Source organism: Stigmatopora argus, chromosome 18 (genome assembly GCF_051989625.1).
Source record: "Stigmatopora argus isolate UIUO_Sarg chromosome 18, RoL_Sarg_1.0, whole genome shotgun sequence".
Classification (NCBI taxonomy): domain Eukaryota; kingdom Metazoa; phylum Chordata; class Actinopteri; order Syngnathiformes; family Syngnathidae; genus Stigmatopora; species Stigmatopora argus.
This window is the reverse complement of record NC_135404.1, coordinates 14,811,862-14,825,318: the sequence shown is the minus strand read 5'-3', so window position 1 is coordinate 14,825,318 and position 13,457 is coordinate 14,811,862. Positions and strand designations below refer to the sequence as shown.

The window sequence follows — 13,457 nt, the reverse complement described above, 5'->3', positions numbered from 1 at the left end:
TTTTTTTCTTTTTGTAGATTAAAAATTAGTTTTTGCATGAAAAAACGAGTTAAATGTCTCCCCCAATTTTAAGTACTTCAATAATATTTGTCGCACAGTGTACAATTTTTCTTGACATTGTTTTTTTTTTATTAAATTCAACATGTTAAAAGGGATTTTATACCATTGAGATTAAATACTCGAGTGAAGGACTTCCCATTGCGTGAATATGATGTTATTGAGGGACAGTTTCATTTGGAGATGCTTTTCTGGGCTCAGCAGTTTGTCTTCACGTCTTCCCACCAGGATTTATTGACCTTTGGCAACCAGGGAGACAGCTGATGCTAATTGTTGACGTACGCCATCCTCATTTGTCCTTTGCGTCCGTTTACAAGTGAGTGTCATGCTCTAATAGCTACAGCAACAAATACATACATAGATAATCAGATGATACTTCTAACGCAGTTTTTCAATTTTTCTAAGGTATCAGTATTATTGGTAAAAATGTTTTTCTTTCCATAAATATGCTTGTTCCTAAATTCCCACTGTCCTTTATTTCATATTTCAAGAGTTAATTCATTCCCCGACTCGTACGGTGTTTGTAAGGTTTTTTGGGGGTTTGTAAGGGGAATCATAATCATTTATAAGGGCAGTTATCGGCAGAGGTTGACAGGTATGCCAATGAGTGATGCAAAACATGCAAACACCACATAGGTGGACGTGACCTCGATTTGAACCCAGGACGCTAGAACTGTGAGGCCGATGCGCTGTCCAGCATTTGGCATGCTGAAATGCCTATAATTATTCCTTAACTCAAGGCTAAAAAAGAATAAATCAAAAAAATGAAGGTGTGAGCCAAAGGACTCCTGACGTCAAGCTACTACAGCCAATCCCAGCCGTTGTGGAGACACCTTTTTTGGGGGTAATCCTCTTTCCCTAAAGAGGAAGTGTCAGATCAGGAGCAAACACCTTGTTCAGGAATAGTCATCGCTCCGGGAAAATAACCCACATTTTCCTACAACGGCTTTTAACTCTCGATAGTTCACACATTAGTCATTCCTTTTTCCATAATTAACGACTATTTGCGAATCGGCCGTGCGTAAATCCTGACCGGCTTTTTTATTTACGCATGGCTCGGTAGAGTTTTCCGTCCCCTTTCTTCCGATTTTAGGCGTAAATTATCCTCATTTTCAGGTATGTTTTCTCTTTTAACTACTTTTTTGCTTATGTTATGCGCCCCGGGGTGTCGGCATCGAGCCAGCGGGCAAGCGGATGACGGAAAACGGTACATTTGCCGAGCGATTCCCCTGGTCGGAGACACCGGCTGCCCGGTGACACTGTTGCCCGAAATCGGCGGTGGTGGCGGGGCAGGGCAAGAAGAGGAGCTCCGTAACACCGTCATGCAGCTCCGGGAAACCATCGTGATGCAGAAAGAGAGCATTTCCAAGCAATTGGTCACCATCAACGAGCTGACCACCAAATTGTCCCTCTGTGGGTCAAGCACTGATGATAGAAAGTACGAAAAGGGGGCTCTGTGGGGGGGCCAAGTCAAGCAAAACACAATGGGGGACGTGCCTAGGGACCCCAATGACACGGTGGAGAATCTGGGGAAAACCATGCAAGGGCTCAAGGACCGACTGGAGAACTTGGAGGTTAGTTGTCAGTTCTTTTCAATGCGTAAAAACTGTTTTTATTCACCAAATTGATTAGAAACACCCCAAAAAATTGAGTCAAATTCAGTATTTTTCATTGGATCGATATTGAATGTGTATAGATGATCTAGAATGGAAGATGATGTCATAACACGGTAAATGTAACATCACGTACGGGTATTTTTTAGGAATATTTTCTTTTAATATTACATTAACAGCGGTAGACGTCCAATCCATTACAATGGGGAGGAGTGGCAGCGAACAAAACAACGTTCCCCATTCGAATGGATTGGATGTCTAATAGTGATAAACTAATTGGCCGTTATTGGCTGACATTGACAGCACTAGATGTCCAATCCTTTTGGAGTGGGAGGAGTGGCAACCAATGAAAATTTACATCCCAAAAAGTACATATCGCACAAATTTCTCAATGATTTTGTTTTAGGGCCATATTGGTAACAACACTAATTATTAATTACTTTTTAAAAAAATGTTTTATTTACATTTGTTTGTATTGGCGACCTATCATTTTGTCTTTAGGGTGGCAGTGCATTAAAAGCTAAAGCTAAAAATCAAATAAAAAATTATAGTAAAAATACAATATGTAAAATTGGAGTGTGTAAATACAAAAATAGTCAACAGTTCAAAAAAATATAGGACTGGTGTCACAAAAGACATATTACGAATCCAATGTTGAGAATATTGCACTTGAATTATTTCCTTTTTCCAAAGTCATACTGCCAGATATAATAAATAAAATCGAGCTCCAGCTCTTAATTCTTCCATTTGTAAACAAGTCAGACATGTTCTTGGAATCCCGCGGCGCCGTGGAAAGCATCCCCGCCGCCTAACGTCCGAGATCACCTGCGTCCACTTCCTGCTTATCCCTGTTTAGCAACAGCAGCTGCGGGCCAACCTATCTGGCGCGCCGTTTCCCAGCGAGCTGCGTGAATTGCTGCAGCGTCGCTTGGTGGAGCTGGAAAAGCAGCTCCTGAGGAAAGTCGACAACCTGGAGGAGGAGAAGAGCGTGCTGACCAACGTCACCGCCGAGTACCAACTCAAGACGGAAAATACGCTCAACGAGCTAGTGGATAGGATAAGCGAGCTGGAGAAAGGTAAAGTCCACAGCCACATTCTCCTAAAAAAAAAATGATTTGAACGCTTTGATTTTGATTTTCCAAGTAGAATGAAATTTAAAGCTTTCACCACAAAGTGCACAGATAACAACTGCAAACAAACACACAAATAAACAATCAACAAATAATGACAATAACTAATAAATACGTGCATAGATAATCAATGAATACGTTGTCGACAACATAAATAGGTAGGGAAGTGCACAAACAACAAACAAACAAACAAACAGCCTCACCCTCTTGCCACTGGAACAACGAAATTTCCCGAATACGGGATGAATAAAGTTATCCAATCCAATCCAATCCAATCCAAACAGACAGATACATAAATAAATAATATTAAATAGCTAATCAATACATAAGTTGTCAACATAATAAATAAGTAGTGGTCAACATAGATAGGTAGTCAACATAGATAAGTAGTGGACATAGAAAAGTAGTCAACATAATAAGTAAATAGTAGTAGTCAAAATAGATAAGTAGTCAACATAGATAAGTAGTCAACATAGATAAGTAGTCAACATAGATAAGTAGTCAACATAGATAAGTAGTCAAAATAGATAAGTGGTCAACATAATAAGTAGTAGTAGTCAACATAACAAGTAGTAGTAGTCAACATAATAAGTAGTAGTAGTCAACATAGATAAGGAGTCAACATAATAAATAAGTAGTAGTCAACAGAGATAAGTAGTCAACAGAGATAAGTAGTCAACAAAATAAATAAGTAGTAGTCAACATAAATAAGTAGTCAACATAAATAAGTAGTCAACATAATAAAACATAGATAAGTAGTCAACATAATAAAACATAAATAAGTAGTCAACATAATAAAACATAGGGAAGTAGTCAACATAATAAAACATAGATAAGTAGTCAACATAACAAAACACAGATAAGTAGTCAACATAATAAAACATAGATAAGTAGTCAACATAATAAAACATAGATAAGTAGTCAACATAATAAAACATAGATAAGTAGTCAACATAACAAAACATAGAAAAGTAGTCAACATAACAAAACATAGATAAGTAGTCAACATAACAAAACATAGATAAGTAGTCAACATAATAAAACATAGATAAGTAGTCAACATAATAAAACATAAATAAGTAGTCAACATAATAAAACATAGATAAGTAGTCATGTAGTTTTTCAACTTGATGTGCAGTCCAAAACATACACGTCCGAGTGACTGGTCTTCTGGTTCCCCAGAATCCCGCCTATCGCCTAAAGTCGGCCGGGAAACTAAACACATTTTTAGCGGCGAAACAAAAATAAATGTTGTGGCGAAAGTCATGAAGATCAGCGCACGGGAATCCCCACAAGCATTGATCGCATCTCCCTTCTCCAAATGCAGGAGGGGAAGACTACAAGTCCGCCGAGCAGTTCAAGCTCTGTCTCCCCCAGCGTACAAACTACCTGTTCGGCCGTGTAACCGAGAGCCTCCCGGAGATGTACGCCTTCACCCTCTGCATGTGGATCAAGTCCCGCGCCACGCCGGGCATCGGGACACCCTTCTCCTACGGCGTGCCCGGCCAGGCCAACGAGATCGTGCTGATCGAGTGGGGAAACAACCCCATGGAACTGCTCATCAACGACAAGGTGAGCCGTCGCCGCTTCTCCCCATAAAATGGCCGCCGTCGTCGTAACGGTATTTGACGGGCTAGGTGGCTCAACTGCCCTTGGACGTGCGTGACGGAAGGTGGCACCACATCTGCATCAGCTGGACCACCAGGGATGGGCAGTGGGAGGCCTTTCAGGACGGAGAAAGGCAAGGGGGCGGAGACAACCTGGCAGCGTGGCACCCTATTAAACCGGGAGGCGTTATCATCCTGGGCCAAGAGCAGGTATTACGTTACGGCTCACTTAATTGGTGACAATGGACCTTATGTATAAATAGCAGGAAGGCGCGGGTTATTTAGAAAGAGACACTGTCTTATCTATAATCCTTATAAAGCGTTATTTATGGGTGTATGTTAAGATTCTCTCGCTACGTTTGTCCAAACCGGGCAACATACAGAGTTGCATTTTTTTATGGTGGTCAGAAACAGCTGTCCGATTCTAATACACGAGTGATTGCTTCTCTAAGTGTGTAAACTTAAGCTTCCTGTGGGGGCCATATTCAATGATTTTGTCATTTGCCAAATAAAAAAAGGGCAGCGGTCCCTGATGTAACATATATAGTGTGTATATATACATATATATTAGGTCTAATAATAATAAATATAATAAAAATAAAATAACCAAATAAATAATATCGTATCAAATTCAGCTTGTCGCTAATAAAGAGCATTTTGTGTTCTGGAAAACTCTCATTTCAATCAGCTATCATGAATTCAAATGAGTAAATGTATAATATGGATGAATATATATTGAAGGTGGGTCTTGTTATACCATAATGCTGCGCAGACATCCAACAACAAGAAAAATAGTCGGACTTGAGTAAAAACCTGCCAATCAAAACTAACTAATGTTTTCAGAAGATTGACGCGCAAATCCCCCAATCATCCTTAACAACGTTGCTGTCTCCAGGATGTCGTCGGCGGACGCTTTGACGCCGGACAGGCCTTTGTGGGCGAACTGAGTCAAGTCAACGTCTGGGACCGTCTCCTGAAACCGGCCGAGATCCAGTCCATGGCCAACTGTACCTCGTACTTGCCGGGTAACGTGATCTCGTGGCTCGCGGCGAACGTGGAGGTGTTTGGGCGGGGTGCCTTCAAGAGGCCCTTGGAGATGTGTCAAGAGAGGCTGCCTAATAACTAAGCGTCTGCCTTAGCAACCATGTCCGACCATTCGTTTTTTTCCCCCCCTCCAAACTGTGAAAAGCTCATGTTGGAAAATAACCGTGCCGTAGATAGCTTTATTTTTGGTGTCGAATCAGTAGACCGTAGACCCACGCCGCCATTCGGAGGGAGCCGGACTCGGCCTGACATGTGAGCTGCCGTTGCGTGCCGTCCAGGAGAGAGTCGGATAGGAGATTATCTCCAAGGTCTGGCTAATGTTATGTCTATTGCTTAACGGGGGAAATCGGCTTGGAGCCAAAATCAATCACATGGCGTATCCTGAAGTGATTAGTTCGGAAAGTCGCTCTTTGGGAGAAATAAAAAGAAATAAAACATCAATAGGGGCATTAAGCCTGCAATTAGACGGTCAATTTTAACAGTGCTTTCCTCCCTTGCCTTGTCCATTTTGAAAAAAACCCTATTTAAATGGAGAATTGTGTTCATGGCGGACTGGTTTCTTGTTATAAAACACTGTAAATGTGTGGACAGTATTTATTATTGTTAGTATAAGAACAATGGAGGTCTACTTTTAATATACTACACGTGTGTGTGTTGTAGTAGTGTACGTACCGGCAAGTGTTTTTTCAAAATGTGTAGCTGTTTTGCACTTTTAATGCTACATAATTGTTCGTGTGGCCTTTGTAGGGACTCAAGTGCCATTTTGTATGTATTATCAAATTAATTTGATATTAAATGTGCAATTTAAAAAGAGATGATGCCACAACAGGTATTTGTGGGGGGTAACAATAATAAAATAACTGCTTATCAATGCTAAACTGAACACAAATAAATATTGGTGTTGTCCAACGTACCTATTTTTTTTTCAAAATGTTGCGACTTTTTCACGGAACAGGTTGAAGAAACCTCTTAAGCTCATTTGTGGTGAGTCATTGAATAGAAAAAGGACTCCGTTTAAGCATATGGCTCACCCACGCGTTTACGCTCTGTTTAAATTCATTAGTTAGTGGTAAATGTCAGGTACAATAAGATACGTGGGTGTGACATAAGTAGTACATATCGTCGGCTGAGTGGGATCTTTTAAGCGAGCTGACCCGGCTTCAGGACGACAGCAGGTGGCACGGGTGGCATTAGCGACGCTTAAAAGAGGGAGAGGCCAAAAGGTCAACGGTGGCATGGCTTGACGTTGCTTGTTCGGGTTCTTTATAGCAATAAAATACTGAATTTAGATTTGAATCGCTTGTATAAACTGCATTTCATTGGGTTTTTTTCTACTTGGTGGTTGATATGTACAGTAATCCCTCGGTTATCGCGGTTAATGTGGATCAGACATAGCCGCTATAAGCGAAAAATAGCAAAGTAGGGTCACCCCTATTTAAAAAAAATATAATATATATAATACATATTTAAAAAAAATATAATATATATTATATATATATTAAAAAAATCTATAATATATATTTTAAAAAAATATAATATATATAATATATATTTAAAAATATACATATATAATATATATTTAAAAAAATATAATATATATTAAAAAAAAATATAATATATATATATTTTTTTTACTTCAGTGCTGAGTTCTAGTAGCAAGTGGAGGAAAGGGGAGTTGTTTACTCGTTTGAGCATGGATTTTCACATTTTTTTATTATTTTACAAAAAAAAATTAACAAAAAACATTTCCCCCAGAAAAAAACGGCGATGTCGTGAAGCCGCGATATTCGAGGGATTACTGTACTGGCAAACCGTCTCTAATCTAAAAAATCCCAACCTCCCCACTGACGACACTAATGAGGATTGATAGACATTTTCAAGACATGACGTTACCACAGATGAGATGCGTCAGTCTTTAATTAATGTTTCAATTAATTTGCCATGTTGTTGGTTCACATCATCAATTTGGAGGCAAAGCATTGGCGCGAAATTATAATGACAATTAAATGCGTTCAGTTGGAAAATGAAGTGTTTTAGTCGGTTCGAGCAGAAAAGCTATTATACTTGGATTGAACGTTCATTGGCTAAATTGTTGTTTTAGTTGAAGTACTTTAGCATGAATGTTTGATGAGGATCTAAAGAGGGTTTGAATTGGTCACGGATGACCGTTAGACATGAAGACGGTAAAATTTAAATGTGTTTTAGAGTAAATATACAGTGGCTTACGGAATAACTACTTAGGCTACTTTAACACTCGGCACAAGTGGAGGTCAAGGTTGAAGATTACCTTAGCAACCAGCGACCGGCTCCCCCGCTGCGTCTCCGTCAGGACACGCTCATTAGGAATGTCAGCATAATTAATGAACGAGGACAAGCTGTCATTAGAAAGTCGCTTGAATAACTGCGCCATTTTTCATCGCAGCTGGCAAACTGTCCTCAATTCTCATCATAAATATGCTTTCTTTTCTTAACATCATTGACCTTCTACTGTATTTTCTAACATTTGTCGTTAGTTTTTCGTGTAACATCAAATCCCCCTCCCCACACAGTAAAGCACACATTTTCAAGGAATGCCAATCTTTCCGTTTTATTTGCAAAAAGATAAATGCAAAAATAAAAACAAAGAAATATTAAAACAGACTTTACTGATCACTAGCTACATTTTTTTTAGGACAAACACGGAGTGCATTATAAGCCACCTTTATGAAAGTTAATAATTCATGAGCTCTTCAGCTTGAGCACTGTGGGTTGCTAATTGATTGGTTTTTACACAAATAATGTCATAGATACACGATGCTGTCATCATTGTGAATCGGCAGGAATATTGAATTGAATGGAATATGTACCCTGAAATATGTACATTATATCAGAGGCAATTTAGCATATTCATACCTGTCAACCTCTGCCGATAACTGCCCTTATAAATGATTATGATTCCCCTTACAAACCCCCAAAAAACCTTACAAACACCGTAACTAGCAACTTTCACGTCTTTATTGCAAGGGACACAGAATGAGAATTGAGTGCCTCTTAACGATGCTTTAATCCAGCCTGCAGCATATTCACCTTGAAGTAACTCCCATTCTTTCTGGTGTCGACCCGATCCTTGAGTTCTTCGTTTCTTACTAGGTGGCTCCTCCGTGCTTGCTTCCACGATATTTACTCTATGTATATCTACGCATGTCATCCTTTATCGATATTGCCGTACGCACCGCTAAAAAAATACATACGATTGAGGATCATTTTTGCTGGTATACCGTGACAATAGTAACGATCGATGACAGTAGCGTCGTTGGCTACCAGCCTACGAGACTATCTGGATTTTAGCCAAAACGGTCTTGTTTAGATCGGTTTTCATAAATATTGGCGATTTTTTTTAAGATTATTTTTTTTCCCCGTACAAAAGTCGGTGTACGGCGTACATGATTTGAAATGGTAAAAAAAACTTATAAAATACGTATAAAACGTACAAGTTGACAGGTATGCATATTAGAAATCCTATTCCGCCTTATTGAGGAACTAGAATGCTTAAGTGTAGTAGTGCATCCCATTGGGCACCCACAGTGGTTCTTTCTCTTCTCTTTCAACGCGTGACACGTTGAAAACAATTCTGCCCTGGCCATCGGTGGTTTTTTTCAGGAACACAGCATTGCTGGAAACTGAGATCTGAAAACAGGAACACAAAATTGTTCTTAGTGAATTATTTCAGATAAAATTCATGGACTGATTTCATCTCATAGGTTCCAAAATATTGAATATATCTGTAAAATGTGTCGAATGGAATGTATTGTTATTAGTATTCCAAATATTACACGCAATTAGAAGATAACTTGATGGGTAAATAATAAAAATAAGCTTGGGTAATATCAGGAAAAAACAAAAATCGCAGGATTTCTGGTATAATTAAAGAGTTCGCTTAACATGTTGCAATGTGGAATGGAATGGATCAGGGGCGGAGCTTAGGGGGGACGGTGGTGGGCAGACGCTCCCGGGAACCGGCCTCTAGGGGGCTCAGTTTTAGGATGGAAAGGGGCATGGTTTGGTGAGAGGAAAGTAGGTAGATGATGTGTAGCAATAATCTAGTTTTTGTTGTTACAATAATTATTTTGTCAATTGTTTATCGGCAAACATTTAAGAATAACTTGTTTTTGTGCAAAATCTTTTTGGTTCTCGTACCTGAGATCTGTTGTAGTACCGAGGATGACAGGCGATGACCGTGATGAAGGAGAAAGTTGTCACCAAAATGGCGGCGCAGGACAGGATGAAGAACATGTTAGTGTTGTCTGGAATTTAAAAAAAACAGCCCATATTAATCGGTGAAGAATTTCATTTCAACAACATAGTTTTGCTTGTCGGCTGTCGTTCCTCAACTTTAATTTATGTCCAAGAATGGTAAGCTTTGGCACCATCGTAAGCAAATCAATTGAGCGAAGCTAACGATTGGAGGCGTGTCAGAACTTTGTAGGCGATACGGACACATTCTTTCGTTTGGATTGGCCTTTTTTTTACCTCTGGAACTTATGCAGCAGAACAGCAAATTGAACTTTTTATCCAAAACACCTCGTGACACAGCAAAACACTGAAAATCCTTGTTGTTATTTTAAATCCATCAATAATGACTAACATTTCACTTACTTCCATAACTAGCACATAAAACAAGAATTTATTAACTTTCCTCTTGAAATCGAAAATATGTTGTTATGCAAAACACTACCACTTTTGTCCACATGCGTCGCCAAAGTCACAGAAAATAATCTACCCAATACCGCATCTAAAAACTAAACTACAGCCAATTGACACTTTGATGTTATTTAAATTTTGAGCGACCCAAATTTAATAATTTGGTGTTCTGTTATGCAAAACACTACCACTTTTGTCCACAGGCGTCGCCAAAATCACAGAAAACAATCTACCCATACCGGATCTAAAAAAAAACTAGAGAAAATTGACACTTTGAGGTTTTATTTCTTTTTAGCGACCCAATTTTAGTAATTTGGTGTTCTGTTATACAAAACACTACCACTTTTGTCCACAGGTGTCGCTAAAATCACAGAAAACAATCTACCCATACCGCATCATAAAAAAACTATAGCCAATTGACACTTTGACCTCTTTTTTTAATCATTTTTAGCGATCTAAATTTAGTAAAAATTCCCTACCTTTATCCAAGAAGATCTTTTCTTAAAGACAAGTCTTATCATTAGTGTTAAAGTCCCCAAAAATGTGGCCATTTTAGCTATCATCTTCTGACTTTTTTCTCCCTAACGCATGTGTGGATGTGTGTGTGTTTTACTCACTATTTTTCCTAACAAAGAGACTGAAGGAGGTCTCCATCTTGCTGACGTCATTGCGGACGCTGATGTTCAGGCAGTGAACGCCGGCTGAGGTGAAAGTGTGGTTGAGCCACAAGGTGTTCTCGTACAGCATGGTCAGCGTACAACCCCCAGTTGTGTCGGGCACGCAGTTGTGGAGGAAGCTCCAGCACACCCACATCGGGGGACTAAAAGACACAATAATACGTAACTTAGCTTTTTATTCCAAGTCGAAATAGGACGGCGAGAGGAAATTTACTGTACCTCCCATCCACATGGAAAGCAAGACCGGTGTTTTTTGACATCTCGTAATCCGGGGGGCCTTTCAACTCAATGCTTTTGATGGCATCTGGAAATGCATCATTTTAAAAAATGTATCATTCCAAAAAAAAGAAAAAATGTGTAAAGAGAATGTCCTAATACACACTTTTCTGATTTTAGTCCTATTGGCCAAATATTTGATACAGTTTTGCGCAATGGAATATTTTGTTTCCCTGATCATTTAAAAATGATTTTTCAGACATTATATTTTTCCCTGATCATTTCAAAATGATTTTTCAGACATTATATTTTTCCCTGATCATTTAGAAATGATTTTTCAGACATTATATTTTCCCCTGATCATTTAAAAATGATTTTTCAGACATTAAATTTTTCCCTGATCATTTAAAAATGATTTTTTTAAATGATTTTTCAGACATGATATTTTTCCCTGATCATTTAAAAATGATTTTTCAGACATGATATTTTTCCCTGATCATTTAAAATGATTTTTCAGATATGATATTTTTCCCTGATCATTTAAAAATGATTTTTCAGACATTATATTTTCCCCTGATCATTTAAAAATGATTTTCAGATGTTATATTTTTCCCTGATCATTTAAAAATGATTTTTTTAGACATTATATTTTTCATTTTGGAGCATTTTTGTTCCCCAGGACCAGAATTGAACGTAATTTTAATTTGCTAGCCTTGAAGCGTTAAGACACCAATTTGCATTGATGCCATTGGACAAAGTGTAAATAATTTCGGACTATTTTCATTATGTTTTAGTACAACTGTGAACAACCGTTATTAAGGCCAACATATTCCATAAACAATACAAACCAAGTACTTGAATATCCTTGGAGTAAATTCCAGTCAATGGCGGTTCGTATTGGGCGATACGAACCCCAATTTTCAGCCGAAGTGTATAATTCCCAGATGCGCCGTAGTGGTAGCGAACAACAGGCTCAGTCCCCCGAATCACCTCTCTGAAACCCCCCGAATAAAAACAAGAATCGCTGAGAGAATGCCAATATTCTGCAAACACGATATTGGGTAAGAGGGCCGTACCCGTTCCCTAAATCCCACGTGAAGCTGAAATTCGCCATCGTGAAATTCCGATGTGGATCGGAAAGTTCAAAGGTGGTCTCGGTGGGGACGTCGGTGGCCAGTTCTCCGGTGTCCCTTACGTAGGTGGCCTTTCCGTCCATTTGATGGAAAATCAGCTTGCCGGCAATGTTTTCTGTTTCAATAGAAATATGACGTGTTTATTGGGATACGTTTAAAACGGTCGAAAATGAACGTACCCAAATCGGTGAGAGGTTCGGTTGACTCTGCCACACCCAGGAAAAATTGGAGAATGAGGAATAACAGTCTTCTAGAATAGTAAAATCCAGTTAAAGAAATATTTGAAACATATGAAATTAATAATAGTTTACCTCAACATGCTGGATGACCTGAAAAAATAAAGTATTCCCATAAAAATAGCACTCAGAGGAAGAGACAAAGTGCATATGAGACTTTGGAGATCTTCTCAACAGCCAATCAGCTACGCTGGACAGAAGCTTGAAATTGCTACCATGAGTTGCAGTCATGTGTCCATTCAGTAAGAATGACACTTTTGACATGAAAGCTAAAGTTTGAGTATTAATTTACTAAAGTTTTTTTCCTGACAACTTCTGCAAGAGGAAGTATGTTTGTATATTTTTTTTTTGCAGGTAATAGGGTGTAAAACTGTTTAATTTTCATTGGCAAAGTGAAGTAAGGTCACATTTTTGTCGCATGGTGGTGCTAAAATCAATCAGAATAAGGACAAGGGAACTTTGTATGATTTTGATGTTATTAAAGAATAGCATTGGCTCTATATAAGTTATTCTAAAGATTTATTAATACTCTTTTATCTGTTAAATTGCTGTTAAAATGCGAAATATTATAACATATTATATTGTACACACATTACTTGAATGGCAGTTACTTAATTCCTTTCTCTGTCCATTAGCCAACAAAAAGGTTCCATGTTTGACTTTGTAATTGGATTTTTTTTCAGTTTTAAATTGTAATTAAAACATTTAAAATACTACTATGTATTATCCCCCTAGTTAAACTTTCTCGATTGGTACTGTAGTGCAACCTAGTGGCTATTCTAACTGATACATGGGCATTTAAGTCTACCAAGTTGTCTTTAAGATAATAGTATTTCAAAAAAAGTTAGTTTAATTTGTCATAATTATACAAACTTCCAAACATTACAACTTAGCTTCTATTTTGTTCTTCCAGATTCAATTTTTTGAGTTATACATTCCATTTTCCCCATCTATTGGTCTCAAAATTGAGTCTATTCTATGTATTGAAGCAGTGTTTATATAGTACTTCATAATTATTTTTACAGGTCACATAGATTCTTACCCGAATTCCAATTAATAATAAT

General features: G+C 38.2%; 2 protein-coding genes across 2 annotated transcripts; one reads left to right on the top strand and one right to left on the bottom strand.

Annotated features, from left to right (window-relative positions):
• Positions 1–934: 934 nt before the first annotated feature.
• On the top strand, positions 935–6,329 carry LOC144093244 (neuronal pentraxin-2-like). Its single transcript, XM_077626593.1, has 5 exons — positions 935–1,631; positions 2,527–2,746; positions 4,128–4,372; positions 4,438–4,617; positions 5,303–6,329. Exons 1-5 carry the CDS (start codon positions 1,176–1,178, stop codon positions 5,531–5,533), a joined length of 1,332 nt encoding a protein of 443 aa, XP_077482719.1. The 5' UTR covers positions 935–1,175; the 3' UTR covers positions 5,534–6,329.
• A 2,552-nt stretch (positions 6,330–8,881) lies between these two features.
• On the bottom strand, positions 8,882–12,476 carry LOC144093159 (transmembrane protein 130-like). The gene is made up of 8 exons (XM_077626477.1): positions 12,469–12,476; positions 12,337–12,407; positions 12,101–12,272; positions 11,873–12,018; positions 11,028–11,112; positions 10,749–10,951; positions 9,628–9,734; positions 8,882–9,117 (listed from the first exon to the last, which is right to left on the bottom strand). The coding sequence occupies exons 1-8, from the start codon at positions 12,474–12,476 to the stop codon at positions 8,980–8,982; spliced, it is 930 nt and encodes a 309-aa protein (XP_077482603.1). The 3' UTR covers positions 8,882–8,979.
• Between the last annotated feature and the right edge of the window lie 981 nt (positions 12,477–13,457).

Excerpts from the sequence above, each read along its gene's own strand:
- LOC144093244 (XM_077626593.1), top strand. The coding sequence starts at position 1,176 with ATGTTTTCTCTTTTAACTACTTTTTTGCTTATGTTATGCGCCCCGGGG. Across the intron at positions 1,632-2,526 it reads ACCGACTGGAGAACTTGGAG|CAACAGCAGCTGCGGGCCAA; the intron begins GTTAGTTGTCAG and ends ATCCCTGTTTAG. Across the intron at positions 4,373-4,437 it reads AACTGCTCATCAACGACAAG|GTGGCTCAACTGCCCTTGGA; the intron begins GTGAGCCGTCGC and ends TTGACGGGCTAG.
- LOC144093159 (XM_077626477.1), bottom strand. Across the intron at positions 12,273-12,336 it reads CGAACCTCTCACCGATTTGG|AAAACATTGCCGGCAAGCTG; the intron begins GTACGTTCATTT and ends CTATTGAAACAG. Across the intron at positions 10,952-11,027 it reads GCTTTCCATGTGGATGGGAG|TCCCCCGATGTGGGTGTGCT; the intron begins GTACAGTAAATT and ends TGTGTCTTTTAG.